We start from the raw sequence: 16,578 nt of genomic DNA on the forward strand, positions 1-16,578 counted from the left end.
CCCAGCACTTTGGTAGGCCGAGGCGGCGGATCACGAGGTCAGGAGATGGAGACCATCCTGGCTAACACGGTGAAATACAATGGTAGTTTTACATGTGAACGTTATTTGTGTGAAAGATCAGAGCTTCAAGTAACAGATCAGGGAATCCTCAGTGGTTATATACTGTATTTTGGGCTTAAAGATTTGAACTTAACCAAGCCACTTAATCACTACAATACGTGCCTAACAGGCCCCCCCCATGAGGCTAAGGAAATGCTAAAGGTGACCTGAGAAAATCTCAAGGCAAGCCACTCTGTAATTTGGTGACAACATACAGTGAATTTCCATGGGAAAAAGTTAAAGCTTGTATGTAATATGTAGATTGATAGATGGTATGACATATAGAATATGCTATGCTGTGATACATGGAACTGATATCATCCAATGCACTGGTAGACTTGGGCCAAGAACCATGTCAATCGAATGCTGATGTTGCTTGTTTATCCTCTGTGGGATGTTCTGAATACTCATCAGAGGTCTGGACTATGTGGAAGTATACACAGGGTTTCTGCATTATTTTTGAAGTACTTTTAACACCGGAAGGAAGATAATAGATCTGAGTTATATTAGGAAAAATTACTCAAAAAATCTCAAGAACAAATTGACTTAAAATCTTTTGCAGTGATTAGAAAATAAAAGATATTAATAATTTGAAATACATCAATCATTGGACATTAAAGAGATGTAGACTGAGAGACCAGGGCAGGAGAATCACTTGAGCTCAGGAATTCGAGACCACCATTGGGCAACCTAGCAAACCCTCATCTCTACTAAAAAGAAAAAAAATTAGCCAAAAGTGAGATCCATTTCTGTAGTCCCAGCTATTCAGGAGGCTGAGGTAGGAGGATCACTTGAGCCCAGGAGATCAAGTCTTCAGTGAGTAGTGATTGTGCCACTGTATACACATACACACATATTCCTTTATATATATCCCTTTGTGTATACATATATCTATCCCTTTATATATAATGCGTGCGTATCTATATCCCTTCATACATATATATATATATAAAATGTGTGTGTGTGTGTCTATGTATATGGGGTTGCAGAGGGAGAGAAGGAGACACACACACTGAGCACCATTTTATATATAGAAATATACACACACACACGTATATTGTGTGTTTATGTGTGTATATGTATGTTTAAATAAATACATCTAAATTTTCTAAAAATCTCCCAGTGCAGGTTATATAGCATTTGTCTTCCACCTAGGGAAATTTATGTCTTTATTTTTTAAAGTAATTTTGATTTTTTTATCGTAAAAACAGTATGTAGCTATCTTAGAAAATTTTAAAACAGATACAATTAAAATAAAAGTGGAAAAACCATGGTGTCTCCCCCACGTCCAATGATTCTTGGTGCCTGGAGAACGCCCCCAGCCTCCGGGCATCCCTGGGGATCTGGCCAACCTGGTTGTCTGCCCTCTCCGGCTAGTGCCCTGCACTGCTGCCACAACTCCTGGGAAATTCCAATGCCTGTTGAGTCTGTTCTCGCAGCCCCATCTCATGGCAAATCTTACAAACTTTCTACCTGATCATTTTGTTTTCTTCAGTAGCAGGAATAGGGAAACAACAAATTACCTCCCATTCTTTGGCTGCAACTATACTCCTGAGAAATCTGAGCCATCAAAGTGCTGGTATTTGTCACAGCATGTTCTGAGGGCAGGAGCACAGGACTAGAGGAAAGCAGCCTGGGAAGCCAAGGCCGTGTGTCTGAGGAGGCCGTTTTGGAGTTAAATTTTGCTTCCGTGTTCTGCATACTTGGCAGCCTTCCAGGACGCCACCTTGAGACACTCGTGAGTGGCGAAGGCAAAAGAAGACAAATACCACTTTTGGGTTTGACTCATTTATTAAAAGCTCTGATACCACATTGCAGACTCTGTAGGGTGGCTGAAAGAAATAACCCGGCCATGAGAAAGGACCATCTGTGCTCACCCACTCCACCTCTAGAGGCACTTTTGGCCCCTGCGTGACCAGCAGAGCGAGAAGATCTTAAACCACAGAAATTTCTCACTACAGCTATGGCCTCCATTTAAAATCTGAAATGATCACACTTAACTGTCCTTGAGAGCATTTGTTTAAAGTCAATATTTAACTTAACACTCCACTTATTTTTTCTTACTCTTTCGTTAACTTTCGTTCTTTCATGCATAGAGTCAACATTCATGATATCCTTGTTCTTTCCCATCTTCAGTTACTCCTGAGGCGTGGCGTGTGATGATGTCCCTTAAATCAGGTCTTTTGGCTGAGAGTACGTGGGCTTTGGACACTATTAATATTCTTCTGTATGATGACAGCACTGTTGCTACTTTCAATCTCTCCCAGGTAAGCCAGCATAGTCCAGCTAACAACCAAATTAGGATAGGAGAGCATCAGGCCATGCACACTTGTGCTTGAACTAATGCCTAAGTTGATTAGCACTAACCATCCAACACTGTTCATCACTGCAGTTGTTATCAACCAGCCTTAATCAATGTAGAGTTATCTAGGATAATATTCATTGTAGTCTTTAGTGTATGTACACACACATACCTCTATTTCTTACGAGAGAACAGTGACTGTGTGTATATGGGACAGATGACAGTAGTAACATTAAATTGTTCAGAATGAATATTAGCAGGCCAATGGGAAGTAATCAAAATGTAACATTAAGTTGTGACTGGAGTCAGCATTGGAAACATAATTGGTTGCAATGGGACATAACCCTACTTTCCAGGAGGACTTGACATCTTTTCATTGAAAAGATATTCAAGATTTAGAAATTTTATATTCTATACATTTATAGAATGTATAAATATATATAGAAGGAGAGAGAACAGTTTAATGAACCCCCATATACCTCTCAGTTAGCTAAAATAGTTATGAACTCATGGCTAAACTTACTTCTTAGTCTATGCTCTGTCATTTCTGCCTCTCTCCAGGTTATTTTGAAGCAGTCATGTAAAAGCCTACTACTTTTAATGAGCTTAAACCCCTCCTTTGTTCAGAGGTAGACTTCAGGTAGCTTCCAGCGTAATAGCTAAAAGAGAGGAGCACTGAAGTTTGGGGAAAATGCCCAAGAGTCCACTGGGCTATAGACTTTTAAAGAAATATTTAGAAATAAAAAATGGAAAAAGGTCATTTTCCCTACAGTATACAAACAACTCTCTACTTTGAGTGCAAAAACTAAAACACTTAATTTCCTTGCTTCTAAGGAAATAAGACCAGAGTCTTCTACTTCTTTCCTCTCTCATTTAAGCCCTCATTATCAGCCTAGAAAGGCAATTTTTCAATTGCTAGAAAGTTTATTAATAAGGTCATAAACATTGTACGAGTTCTGTGTTAACAGAAAGTAAGTATTTAAAAACTGTATACTGCATTTGCTAGAGTAATGCGCTTTCATCCTTATGTTAGGTGAACTGTTGTTGATCACATATTTGCATAACCAGAATTGCTTTATTAACTTTCCCTTTTCCCCTGGGAAAAAAAGGGAAAATGCCCTTGGAACATTGTGCCTTCAGCACACTAAAAGCAGTTCTTTCTAGTTGGTGCTGGGGGCTTCCCCTGACTTCCTAAAAATTATTCCAGCTCTACTTTCAAGAAACTGACAGTAGGATATGAAGGTATAGCTGATTTCCAGAACATCTACCGGGAAAGAATCCTTTTTGTTGCTTACTCTTTAGAGTTCCTAAACGTGGTGGGGGGTGTTGGGAGAGAGGGCGGTTGCTAATCATGAAGTGTATTGGTTTTTTCTTGATACAAACATTTGCTTAAAGGAAACCAAACTTGTTCTCGTAGTCAGTGGTTCTCTCATAGTGGTTTTTGTCTTTCAGCCAGAGTCATAAATAACTGAAATGTAAAATTGCATTTTATGAAACATTCTAATTTATTTATCAGAGGCTAAATTGATTTGTTTTTAATTTTCAGTGTTCATGAGCTACCACATTGCTGAAATTATCTTCTCCAAAAGATATATAGAGAACATAAATTAGGGTAACCTATGGTACCTGAGACAAAAATAACCATAAAATCCTAAGAATAACAACCATAAAAATCCCGGCAAGCAAGTCTCAGATAAATAATAGAAGAGAACAGAGTCACTTTGGGCAAAAGAGTCTATAAAATCCATGTTCCCACTCTTCTGAGTACATTGTCTCTAAATCAGGAACAGAAAGGTAAAGAACAGCAAGGCACTCCCTCAATGATAAGAATAGAAATATGAGAATAAAAAGTAAGTTTTCGTGTAGATAGTCCAAGCAAGGAAGCAGCAAATAAGGAACATGCTAAACGTCGGTTTAGTTTATACTGTAAAATTCAGGAAGTTCGCTGGACCTGAAAGGTAGTTTATCTTTCATGGTCCAGCCAAAAAGGGAGACAAATGTGTGACAATTACGGAAAGGTATTGACGGATCTCAGGATCTTTACCCTCCTCGGTCATATCTGATGTCATGACATTGTACCTGTTCTTTCTTTCTTCTCCTCCTCCTCCTCTCCAGTTGTCTGGATTTCTCGAACTTTTAGTCGAGTACTTTAGAAAATGCCTGATTGACATTTTTGGAATTCTTATGGAATATGAAGTGGGAGACCCCAGCCAAAAAGCACTTGATCACAACGCAGCAAGGAAGGATGACAGCCAGTCCTTGGCGGACGATTCTGGGAAAGAGGAGGAAGATGCTGAAGGTATTGATGACGACGAGGAAGACGAGGACGACGAGGAGGAAGACAGCGAGAAGACAGAAAGCGATGAAAAGAGCAGCATCGCTCTGACTGCCCCGGACGCCGTTTCAGACCCAAAGGAGAAGCCCAAGCAAGCCAGTAAGTTCGACAAGCTGCCAATAAAGATAGTCAAAAAGAACAACCTGTTTGTTGTTGACCGATCTGACAAGTTGGGGCGTGTGCAGGAGTTCAATAGTGGCCTTCTGCACTGGCAGCTCGGCGGGGGCGACACCACTGAGCACATTCAGACTCACTTTGAGAGCAAGATGGAAATTCCTCCTCGCAGGCGCCCACCTCCCCCCTTAAGCTCCGCAGGTAGAAAGAAAGAGCAAGAAGGCAAAGGCGACTCTGAAGAGCAGCAAGAGAAAAGCATCATAGCAACCATTGATGACGTCCTCTCTGCTCGGCCAGGGGCACTGCCCGAAGACGCAAACCCTGGGCCCCAGACCGAAAGCAGTAAGTTTCCCTTTGGTATCCAGCAAGCCAAAAGCCACCGGAACATCAAGCTGCTGGAGGACGAGCCCAGGAGCCGAGATGAGACTCCTCTGTGCACCATCGCACACTGGCAGGACTCGCTGGCTAAGCGATGCATCTGTGTGTCCAATATCGTCCGTAGCTTGTCATTCGTGCCTGGCAATGATGCCGAAATGTCCAAACATCCAGGCTTGGTGCTGATCCTGGGGAAGCTGATTCTTCTTCACCACGAGCATCCAGAGAGAAAGCGAGCACCGCAGACCTATGAGAAAGAGGAGGATGAGGACAAGGGGGTAGCCTGCAGCAAAGATGAGTGGTGGTGGGACTGCCTCGAGGTCTTGAGGGATAACACGTTGGTCACGTTGGCCAACATTTCCGGGCAGCTAGACTTGTCTGCTTACACGGAAAGCATCTGCTTGCCAATTTTGGATGGCTTGCTGCACTGGATGGTGTGCCCGTCTGCAGAGGCACAAGATCCCTTTCCAACTGTGGGACCCAACTCGGTCCTGTCGCCTCAGAGACTTGTGCTGGAGACCCTCTGTAAACTCAGTATCCAGGACAATAATGTGGACCTGATCTTGGCCACTCCTCCATTTAGTCGTCAGGAGAAATTCTATGCTACATTAGTTAGGTACGTTGGGGATCGCAAAAACCCAGTCTGTCGAGAAATGTCCATGGCGCTTTTATCGAACCTTGCCCAAGGGGACACACTAGCAGCAAGGGCCATAGCTGTGCAGAAAGGAAGCATTGGAAACTTGATAAGCTTCCTAGAGGATGGGGTCACGATGGCCCAGTACCAGCAGAGCCAGCACAACCTCATGCACATGCAGCCCCCGCCCCTGGAACCACCTAGCGTAGACATGATGTGCAGGGCGGCCAAGGCTTTGCTAGCCATGGCCAGAGTGGACGAAAACCGCTCGGAATTCCTTTTGCACGAGGGCCGGTTGCTGGATATCTCAATATCAGCTGTCCTGAACTCTCTGGTTGCATCTGTCATCTGTGATGTACTGTTTCAGATTGGGCAGTTATGACATAAGTGAGAAGGCAAGCATGTGTGAGTGAAGATTAGAGGGTCACATATAACTGGCTGTTTTCTGTTCTTGTTTATCCAGCGTAGGAAGAAGGAAAAGAAAATCTTTGCTCCTCTGCCCCATTCACTATTTACCAATTGGGAATTAAAGAAATAATTAATTTGAACAGTTATGAAATTAATATTTGCTGTCTGTGTGTATAAGTACATCCTTTGGGGTTTTTTTTTTTCTTTTTTTTAACCAAAGTTGCTGTCTAGTGCATTCAAAGGTCACTTTTTGTTTTTCACAGATCTTTTTAATGTTCTTTTCCATGTTGTATTGCATTTTTTGGGGGAAGCAAATTGACTTTAAAGAAAAAAGTTGTGGCAAAAGATGCTAAGATGCGAAAATTTCACCACACTGAGTCAAAAAGGTGAAAAATTATCCATTTCCTATGCGTTTTACTCCTCAGAGAATGAAAAAAACTGCATCCCATCACCCAAAGTTCTGTGCAATAGAAATTTCTACAGATACAGGTATAGGGGCTCAAGGAGGTATGTCAGTCAGTAGTCAAAACTATGAAATGATACTGGTTTCTCCACAGGAAGATGGTTCCATTAGGCTGGGAGCAAAAACAATGTTTTTTAAGATTGAAAATACATACCTGACAACGATCCGGAAACTGCTCCTCACCACTCCCGTCATGCCTGCTGTCGGCGTTTGACCTTCCACATGACAGTTCTTCACAATTCCTTTAATCATTTTTTAAATATTTTTTTTACTGCCTATGGGCTGTGATGTATATAGAAGTTGTACATTAAACATACCCTCATTTTTTTCTTTTTTCTTTTTTTTTTTTTTAGTACAAACTTTTAGTTTCTTTTTCATGATGTGGTAACTACGAAGTGATGGTAGATTTAAATAATTTTTTATTTTTATTTTATATATTTTTTCATTAGGGCCATATCTCCAAAAAAAGAAAGAAAAAATACAAAAAACAAAAACAAAAAAAAAAAGAGGGTAATGTACAAGTTTCTGTATGTATAAAGTCATGCTCGATTTCAGGAGAGCAGCTGATCACAATTTGCTTCATGAATCAAGGTGTGGAAATGGTTGTATATGGATTGATTTAGAAAATGGTTACCAGTACAGACAAAAAAGAGAAAATGAAAAAAATACAACTAAAAGGAAGAAACACAGCTTCAAAGATTTTTCAGTGACGAGAATCCACATTTGTATTTCAAGATAATGTAGTTTAAAAAAAAAAAAAGAAAAAAACTTGATGTAAATTCCTCCTTTTCCTCTGGCTTAATGAATATCATTTATTCAGTATAAAATCTTTATATGTTCCACATGTTAAGAATAAATGTACATTAAATCTTGTTAAGCACTGTGTTCTTGAATACTGTTCTAGTTTCCTTAAAGTGGTTTCCTAGTAATCAAGTTATTTACAAGAAATAGGGGAATGCAGCAGTGTATTCACATTATAAAACCCTACATTCGGAAGAGACCTTTAGGGGTTACCTACTTTAGAGTGGGGAGCAACAGTTTGATTTTCTCAAATTACTTAGCTAATTAGTCTTTCTTTGAAGCAATTCACTCTAACGACATTGAGGTATGATCATTTTCAGTATTTATGGGAGGTGGCTGCCGACCCACTTGAGGTGAGATCTCAGAAGCTTAACTGGCCTGAAAATGTAACATTCTGCCTTTTACTAACTCCATCTTAGTTTAATCAAAGTTCAGTCTATTCCTTGTTTCTTCTGTGTGCCTCAAAGTTATTTTGCATTTAGTTTACTCCACCGTGTATAATATTTATACTGTGCAGTGTTAAAAAAGAATCTGTTATATTGTATGTGGTGTACATAGTGCGAAGTGATTATTCTATTTCAGGGCATATTATGGTTCTCATATTCCTTCCTACCTGGTGCACAGTAGCTTTTTAATACTAGTCACTTCTACTTTAAACTTTCTCTTCCTGGGTCATTGACTGTTACTGTGTAATAATCAATTTCTTTGAAACTGCTGCATAATTATGCTGTTAGTGGACCTCTACCTCTTCTGATCCCTCTTCCAATCACAGTATACTCAGAATCCCCAGCCCCTCGCATACATTGTGTTGGTTCACATTACTCACAGTAATATATGGAAGAGTTAGACAAGAACATGCAGTTACAGTCATTGTGAGGCGTGACTCTCCAGTGTCACGAGGAAAAAATTCATCTTTTCTGCAAGCAGTCTCTCATCTGTCAACTCCCACATTACTGAGTCAAACAGTCTTCTTACATAACAATGCAACCAAATATATGTTGAATTAAAGACCCATTTATAATTCTACTTTAAATACATCTGCTTGCTAAGAACAGATTTCAGTGCTCCGAGCTTCAAATATGGAGATTTGTAAGAGGGAATTCAATATTATTCTAATTTCTCTCTTACAGAGTACAAATACAAGGTGTATACAAACTCCGAACATATCCAGTATTCCAATTCCTTTGTCAATCAGAAGAGTAAAATAATTAACAAAAGACTGTTGTTGTGGTTTGCATTGTAACCGATAACGCAGAGTCTGACCGTTGGGCAACAAGTTTTTCTATCCTGATGCGCAACACAGTCTCTAGAGACTAATCCAGGAAGACTTTAGCCTCCTTTCCATATTCTCACCCCTGAATCAAGATTTACAGAAGCCCACGAAGAATTTACAGCCTGCTTGAGATCATCTTGCCTATAAACTGAGTTATTGCTTTGTCCTAAAAATTAGTCGTTTTTTTTTCTATGAGGCTTTTCAGAAATTTACAGGATGCCCAGACTTTAAATGTGTACCAAAAAAAAAAAAAAAAGATAAAAAATAAAGGTGCAAAGAAAGTTTAGTATTTTGGAATGGTGCTATAAAGTTGAATCTGTTGGTATTTGAGTGGATTTTTTTAATGTCACATAAGAGATACTGGGTGGCGTCTGCTCAGCAATAGCTATTCACAGTGTTTTGTTCGAGGAAGAGAATGATATAGAAGCATGTTTTACTGATGAAGGTAGCCTGTTCAAAGACTAGTTAAGCTGTTTTTTCAGAGTTATAATGAAGAATGATTTTTTTAAGGGCATATGGGCAGTCTCATACAATGTAAGCTATTAACTGCCTCCTTTATGAAAAGAAGCCAGCCTTTGCCCTGAAGTCCATCCATTTAAAACTGTTGGAAATCTTTCATTTCCTATCAAACCATATGTACCTGTTCCCGTGTCTGTTCACCTTTGAGGAAGCAAAGAAAGTATTATAAATGAGCCACAAATGGACAGTGCAAACAGTCCCTGTTCTTCTTGCTGAGTGTTGGTTCACTTCTTTATCTCAAGGGCTGTGGCCCAGCTGCCTGAAGTCCTGCTCAGCACCAGCCTAGGAGAACTTGGAAGTAAACTTCATGGTCAGGCAAGATTGTTAAAAACTCTGATGAATACACTTGGTAGCAGCATTTAATCTGCTAACAGGCAACATTACTCATGAATTTAACAGAGATGTCTTGAGCACATGCTATGTGCCTGGGTCTGTTCTAGGCTCTGAGGAGTCCTCAATAAACAATGACCCTGTTTCAATTATGTTCTAGTATTTCATGTCAGACAATGATAAAAATAAACTAGTCTTCCAAATACAGTGTTTTACATTGAAAACACTCAGAACGCTCCATGTTTATGCATTGAACACTTCTTTTATTTTTCCAAAGACAGGGTTTAGCTCTGTCACCCAGGCTGGAGCACAGTGGCATGATCATAGGTCACTGCAGCCTTTAACTCATAGGTTCAAGTGATCCTCCCACCTCAGCTTCCCAAGTAGCTGGGTTTACAGGCATGCACCACCACGCCCAGCTATTTATTTTTAAGAACTTTTTGTAGAGATGGGGTCTTGCTATGTTGCCCCAGCTGGTCTAGATCACCTGGCCTCAGGCCACCTCTGCTTCCCAAACCTCTGGGATTACAGATATAAGCCATCATGCCTGGCTGAAAACATTCATTTTTGTTAAGAAATAAGATACTGGCTATTGAGAATAAGGGGTGTGATGAGATGAGCTCTGGACTGAAAATCAGAAACACTTGGTGTGGCCTGTAGGCTCCCAACTGTGTTCTGCAGGTGTCCGAGGCCCTTCCTTCCATTTAAGAGCTGCTCCTGCAGACCATGCAGTTCCGGGCCTGCCCAGGCTCCCGCCAGCACACTTGTGAGTCCTGACGTGGAAGGAAAAAGCCAGCAGTGGCTTGGTACCCAGTGCTCCCAGGCTCCGCTGTCAGCCCTTAGAATTGCAGGAACTGACTGCACCTGTACAAAGGCCGTAGTCAAGCCCCATGCTGTCAGGTGCACCCACATGCATCTCCAGGCACTGTGCTAGCGCTTCTACCTTGCTTTCTGGTCCTGGTTTGGTCCAAGTCATGTCATCCTCTAAAATGCCAAAGTCAAATTGCTGAGTTAATTCACTTTGGGATTTAAAATGATGAAACCCTGAGGGAAAGTTGGTGGGGCTGGAGGTGGGAGGGGTCAAGTGTGTCCTAAACATGAGACTCATTTGTCTTCTTCCTGAATCTGATTTCAGGGACTTCAACTTTTACCCCAGCTTTTTCCAAAGTGTATTGTAAGAAACAGAAGAGATCAAAAAATCACCTTGCATATTCTCTTGGCAATCCATAGTCCATATTGCCATATTAAAGATAGAAATCCTGCAGAAGAGATACCTGTTTAATCCAGGCATTTCCTGACTTAATTAACCTTGAAATTTAAAAAAAAAAAAATTCCTGAAAACACGCTGCAGAGCTTTGGGAGACAACTTCATCCACCAGTGGTCAGGCCTGGCATTACCCGGCATTGCCCGGACTGAATGCTCCTTGCATTCTTACTCCTGAAACCAAAATTAAGATGTCCTCATGGGAGGAGAGAACATGGAATCTTCTCTTGCTATCTCCATGGCCTTGAGCCAGGTACTTAAATTCTTTGAACCTCAGTTTCCTCGTCTGTAATATGGGCATGACACTCATCTCATGGGATTGGTAAGGATTAAATGAGATGATTAAAGGCCTTGTCACATAAGTGACCAGTGTATATTAACCCCAAACATCCATCCATACGTACATATACACTTTTCCTTTGGCTGGTGTCCTAAAATGTGTTTCACACAAAAGTCCAAGAGAATAGCTTTCCATTTTCATAACCAGTCAGTTTGTGTGACTCTTTGTTGCTGTTTTTGGTTTATAGTAAAGCAGCTTAGTCCATTGAAGGCCTGTATTTGGCACTAAATACTAAATTTAGTTTATAGTACACTAAATACTAAATTTAGTGCCAAATACAGGCCTTCAATGGACTAAGCTGTTGTACTATAAAACGTCCCTATGTCCATCTGACCTCTACATCCCACCACTCTCACACCCTTGAATCTGTCTGGTCTTTTAAGGGCTTCAGCTGGTGGCTACTGCCCTCCCCAGCCCAGCCCGCCCTGCTTGGGTTCTGCAAAACCCCCAGTGGGTTCGGCCTCCAGTTCACTCTTCAGATCCCTGCATCTTTCTGATTGAGGATCCCATTCTGTTGTACCCATATTTAAAATTGCCTGGCATCTCGCCAAGGCCAGCTTGACTCTGCACAATTTCTCTACCGAATGTCAGTTTTGGGTGTCCAACACCCTGCAATGGTGGAAGATCCCACCTTTTTTGCAGACCTGGGGTAAGCAAATCTCTGGACTACAGTCACACAGTAGATTTGCTCTGCCCTACCCTGCCCTAACCTAAAAAAGTGGCTTGTAACACCTTTTAAAGGTCAGATGTGGCAGGTAGCCAACTACAGTGTTTTATTTGATACTCCTTTTCATCTGACACACAGCAGAGAGAGCCCCTCTAAAGAAAGGGCGCTACGGTCTTCACGCATAGCTGGAGATGGGCCGCAGTGCTGTAGGCTGGAGAACTGGGATCCACAATACTCTTCACTTCCTGGTAGGTTTAAGGTCAGGTGAATCAATGAAGCTTGAGCCTTGATCTGCGTAAGTTTGGTATTTAGCTGGCCTGGGATTTGTATATTTACAAACTAGATTTTGCCCCAAGAATTAAGGAATGGAAGCTTGGATGAAGCTTGGTTGCGGCTCCTAAAGATGGTCTTCACGAAACAAAAGCACTCCCTTCAGGCAAGAGCCACAGCATTTGTCGAGTTGCCTCCTGGTAAGTGGTGATTACTTCACATTTGGATGTTTTTTGCACTTGAAAGAATTTCATGGCTATTAGTGGTTCTTCACAGAAGCCTTGGTATGGAACATTATCACATCCATCCTCCAAAAACAGAAGCAGAGGCTGACACCCAAAATAACATGCTGAGTTAGAACCAAGCCGAGACCAGGAATGTGTACGTACCCAAGATTTTTACAAAATCTGGGGGAGACCAGGGACTTTTAAAACAGAAGCCGTGATGTACATTGGCCACAGTCAGAGGGAGAGAGGGGTCTTTCGTTAATTCTTCATTCTAGAGATTTAATGTCATATGCTCAGTTTATATCTGTGCCTATATTAAAATGATACTGTTTAACCCAAAATCAGGACGGTCCCAGTAGCGCTCTGTCTTTGCCTAGCAGGCTCTGCCAAGGGTCTCCTTACTGCTGTCATCCTCATAATCCTCCAGACCTTCCCTGCATGTTTTGAGGAATAAATGTCATTATCATCCCTCCCTGGTGTAAGCAGCTCCTGTCACAGGGCTCACACCTGCACAACCTCTTTGGGCCTCCCTTATTCTAATGCCCAAGGCTTGTGTGAACTCCTATGAGCAGCTCAAGTTTGAGTCCGTATTCAACACACCTACTCTCTTAAGGAGTGAAATTGCTAAAGCATGTCAGACACACTTTCTGCTCACCAGGATCTTCAAATACGCCACAGAACTTTTACTGAAATTGTGGTTTCTTCAAAAAATGATCTGGGCCCATGGGCTTTCATAAATGATATTTTATGCTGGACATGGTGGCTCATGCCTATAATCCCAACATGGTGGGAGGCTGAGACAGGAGGATCACTTGAGGCCACAAGTTCACGACCAGCCTGAGCAACATAGTAGGATGTCTCTCCAAAAAAATAAAATAAATTAACCAGGCATGGTGGCACACACCTGTAGTCCCAGCTACTGGGGAGGCTGAGGCAGGAGAATTAGTTGTGCCTAGGAGTTCAAGGCTGCGGTGAGCTATGACTGCACCATTGCACTCCAGCCTGTGCAACAGAGCAAGGCCCTATCAGAAAAGTAATAATAATGGGCAGGGCGCAGTGGCTCACGCCTGTAATCCCAGCACTTCAGGAGGCCAAATTGGGCAGATCACTTGAGGTCAGGAGTTCAAGACCAGCCTGACCAACACGGTAAAACCCCTTCTGTACTAAAAATACAAAAATTAGCCAGGTGTGGTAGCATGCACCTATAATCCCAGCTACTCGTCAGGCTGAGGCAGGAGACTCTGGAACCCAGGAAGCAGAGGTTGCAGTGAGCCAAGATCGAATCACTGCACTCCAGCCTGAGCAGCAGAGCAAGACTCTGTCTAAAACAAAATTTAAAAAATTAAAATAAATGATGCTTTATGATAAATTAGAATTGTGCTGCTGTCAACATTAACCAAACCCTGGCCAACTTAAAGCTGAAATTCATAGTCAGCCATCCAGGGAGTGGGCCTGTCCTGCAGGAATTGGTGTAACATGCAGCCCTGGGTTTAGTTAGGTCTTGGAAGCTTCGCTGACTTGGGGCTACTATTCCACTTAATAAATGGCCTCTAGTACCCCTGTCGGACAACACTTAGGGTTCTGATTCAATATTTTCTTCCATGTTTCAGTTTTCATTCATCCATTGAGACTTAGAAGAAGACACCTGAGGAATGACAAGTGAAAAAGGACATTTGGGGAGGACACTAGTTGCTTAGGTTTGGCTCATGGCTATAAAAATTCAGGTCTCATAAGACAGCTTATTTATTCCTATGGGGGGGAAGTGACATGGTATATTTTACACATTTAAGATGAATACACTTAGCATGATTTTTTAAAATTACCCATAAGTGCAATGCTTGTTTTGTTGGTTCAGTGTGTTTTTCACCAAATGGTGTGAACATATGGCCAGAGCTTCTCTTGGCCATAAGATCTGAAGGGAGAAGAGTCCCCATGGCAAAGAGCCATAGTGATTTATCCAGATGAGTTTCAATTCCAAAGGGGAGCTTAGAGTGAAGGCCTCTCCTAGCCAACTTTTCATATGCAATCCCCTCTCCCCACATTTAACATTCGACTTCTGCTGTGTGGGTAATAGGAGATTGGAATTGGAATGCATCTGGGGAAAAAAAAATGGGTTTTGTTAATGAGTGGAAGTTCATCTTGGTGGGCCCTGTTTTCAAATATTAAATGTGATATATTAGTTTGTGGGCTTGGAGTACTGAGCAATCAAATCCTGATAGGAACTGGCATCTCTTCCCACCCACCCAGAGTCTGTCTTTAGCAACCATCGCTGAATGCTGAGATCTGTAAGTGCCATGAATTGCTTTCAGTCTGATGCTTGAACAGCTTGAATGGGGTATTGAACTTAGATTTTTGGAGAACACTCCGTAAAGCCTCTTGCCTGGCTTCCTTTATGGCTTTTCAGTAGTTGAAAAGTGTATTGTTTTTTATTTCCAGGATGGTGGGGAGCTCCTACCGCTTCCCCAACCCTCATCCCCCCCTGACTCAGCAAAGGTACTGGGGTGAGGGGTCATTACCCCCAGAGCAGCCAAAGGGTGCAAGACCCAGCTCTGTCTTCTAGGAGGACTGGGTCTTTGTCAAGGGGCCCTGGTTCAGATCCTGCTCTGTCTTCTAAGAGGACTGGGTCTTTGTCAAGGGGCCCTGGTTCAGAGCCTGCTCACCTCCACACCTCTGTCTGTGTCATCCCTGCAGCATGACAGTGGGCAAAGCGTGAGCACAGTCTAGCATGTAATCAGCATTCAGTAAACAATCGTGCTTTTTCATTCTGAAAGCAAATAACAAGCATCATCGTGTGACTCATGGGGCCACACACGTCAGCAGGTAAGACCCATCCATGGTGATGGCATTGCCGAGATGTGCACAGGGTGCCGTGGGAGGATCAGGAGAGGGGGACCCCACCCTGGCTGGGAGGGAGCAACCTGGGAAGGCTTCCTGCAGGAAGCTGCCTTTGGAGACAGAGGGCTCATCATATGGGAGAGACAGTTGGAAGAGATCCCTGGGCATTCTGGAATCTCAAAGCATAAGAGTTCAGTTGTGGGTTTTGAAAGGTTCTGAGGGAGGATTTGGGGCGGGTGCCCCGTGTCTCTCCTGAGAAGCTGGCCTTGGCGAGATGCTGGGCGACTTTAAATATGGGTACAACAGAATGGGATCCTCAATCAGAAAGATGCAGGGATCTGAGGAGTGAACTAGAGGTCAAACCCACCGGGGGTTTTGCAGAACACAAGCAGGGCGGGCCGGGCTGGGGAGGGCAGTGGCCACCAGCTGAAGCCCTTAAGAGACCAGACAGATTCAAGGGTGTGGGGGTGGTGGGATGTAGAGGTTAGGTGGACATAGGGACAAAAGGGAAAGGGGGGTCCTGGCGCCGGTCACTGAGAGTGGTGCTGCTAGTCACAGAGGGTCCAGATCCAAGGAAGGCCGGGGCTGGGCAGCCAGCCTCGGGGAGGGGATTTGTCTGGCAGGATTAGGGCCCGTAGGCGTCCAGAACCTCTGAAGGCGCTGAGCTGGTGGCAGAGGGAAACTGAGGTTGCTCACCAGCGGGCCTTTGGGAAAGTAGTGGATCCCTTGCTATCCACGTGGGCAAAAAAGTACCCCAAGGGTCTTTGGGAAGCAGAAAAGGGAGGCGGAAGAGGAGGCTCAGAGAGACGACACTGCAGAGTGAGGGCCAGAGAGGCCACAGGAAGGTTCATGGCCAAGAAACCGGGAAAGGCAAGGAAACAGGCTCTCCCCTAGAGCCCTGGGGGGAGTGCAGCTCTGCCCCACCGTGATGCTAGCCCGGGAAGCCTGTGCCCGACTCGAAGCCACCAGAACTGTAAGCTCATCCACCTGTGTTGTTTTAAGTCATCAAATTTGTGGTGACCTGTTGCAGAAGCAACAGGACACTGATAGAGGGGCTTTTTGAGTCTGTGGTGCTTACAGGATGTCCAAGGGGAGCCGGTGAGGGGGCGGCTGATTGCAGGGGTCCGGGCTCAGTGGGAGGAGAGAGTTGGTTTCATCTCCATAGAGGTGGGGAGTGCGGGGTGAGTGGAGACCTGAGGGTGGGAGCAGATTGCCAGCAAGAGCATCAAGGGGCGGGCTGGAAAGAGGAGGCAAGAAGGACAGGATGGAGAGGGCGGGTGGGGCGCTGGGAGAGGCCAGGGAGCCCAGGTTGGCGCCAAGAG

General features: G+C 43.3%; 1 protein-coding gene across 8 annotated transcripts in view; it reads left to right on the forward strand.

Annotated features, from left to right (window-relative positions):
• The window catches only part of ARID1B (AT-rich interaction domain 1B), a 441,225-nt gene extending 432,152 nt beyond the window's left edge, over positions 1-9,073 (forward strand). For 7 of the 8 annotated variants that reach the window (XM_055267956.2, XM_055267947.2, XM_055267966.2 and 4 more), the window contains 2 exons: positions 2,236-2,366; positions 4,517-9,073. In XM_055267956.2, the coding sequence (XP_055123931.2) occupies positions 2,236-2,366; positions 4,517-6,241 (1,856 nt within the window). In that variant the 3' untranslated portion in view covers positions 6,242-9,073. The remainder of the gene's footprint in view (positions 1-2,235; positions 2,367-4,516) is intronic. The other variant, XM_063632605.1, reaches the window with a different exon arrangement.
• The last annotated feature ends 7,505 nt before the right edge of the window (positions 9,074-16,578 follow it).

This window comes from Symphalangus syndactylus, chromosome 2, assembly GCF_028878055.3.
Source record: "Symphalangus syndactylus isolate Jambi chromosome 2, NHGRI_mSymSyn1-v2.1_pri, whole genome shotgun sequence".
In the NCBI taxonomy this organism is placed as follows: domain Eukaryota; kingdom Metazoa; phylum Chordata; class Mammalia; order Primates; family Hylobatidae; genus Symphalangus; species Symphalangus syndactylus.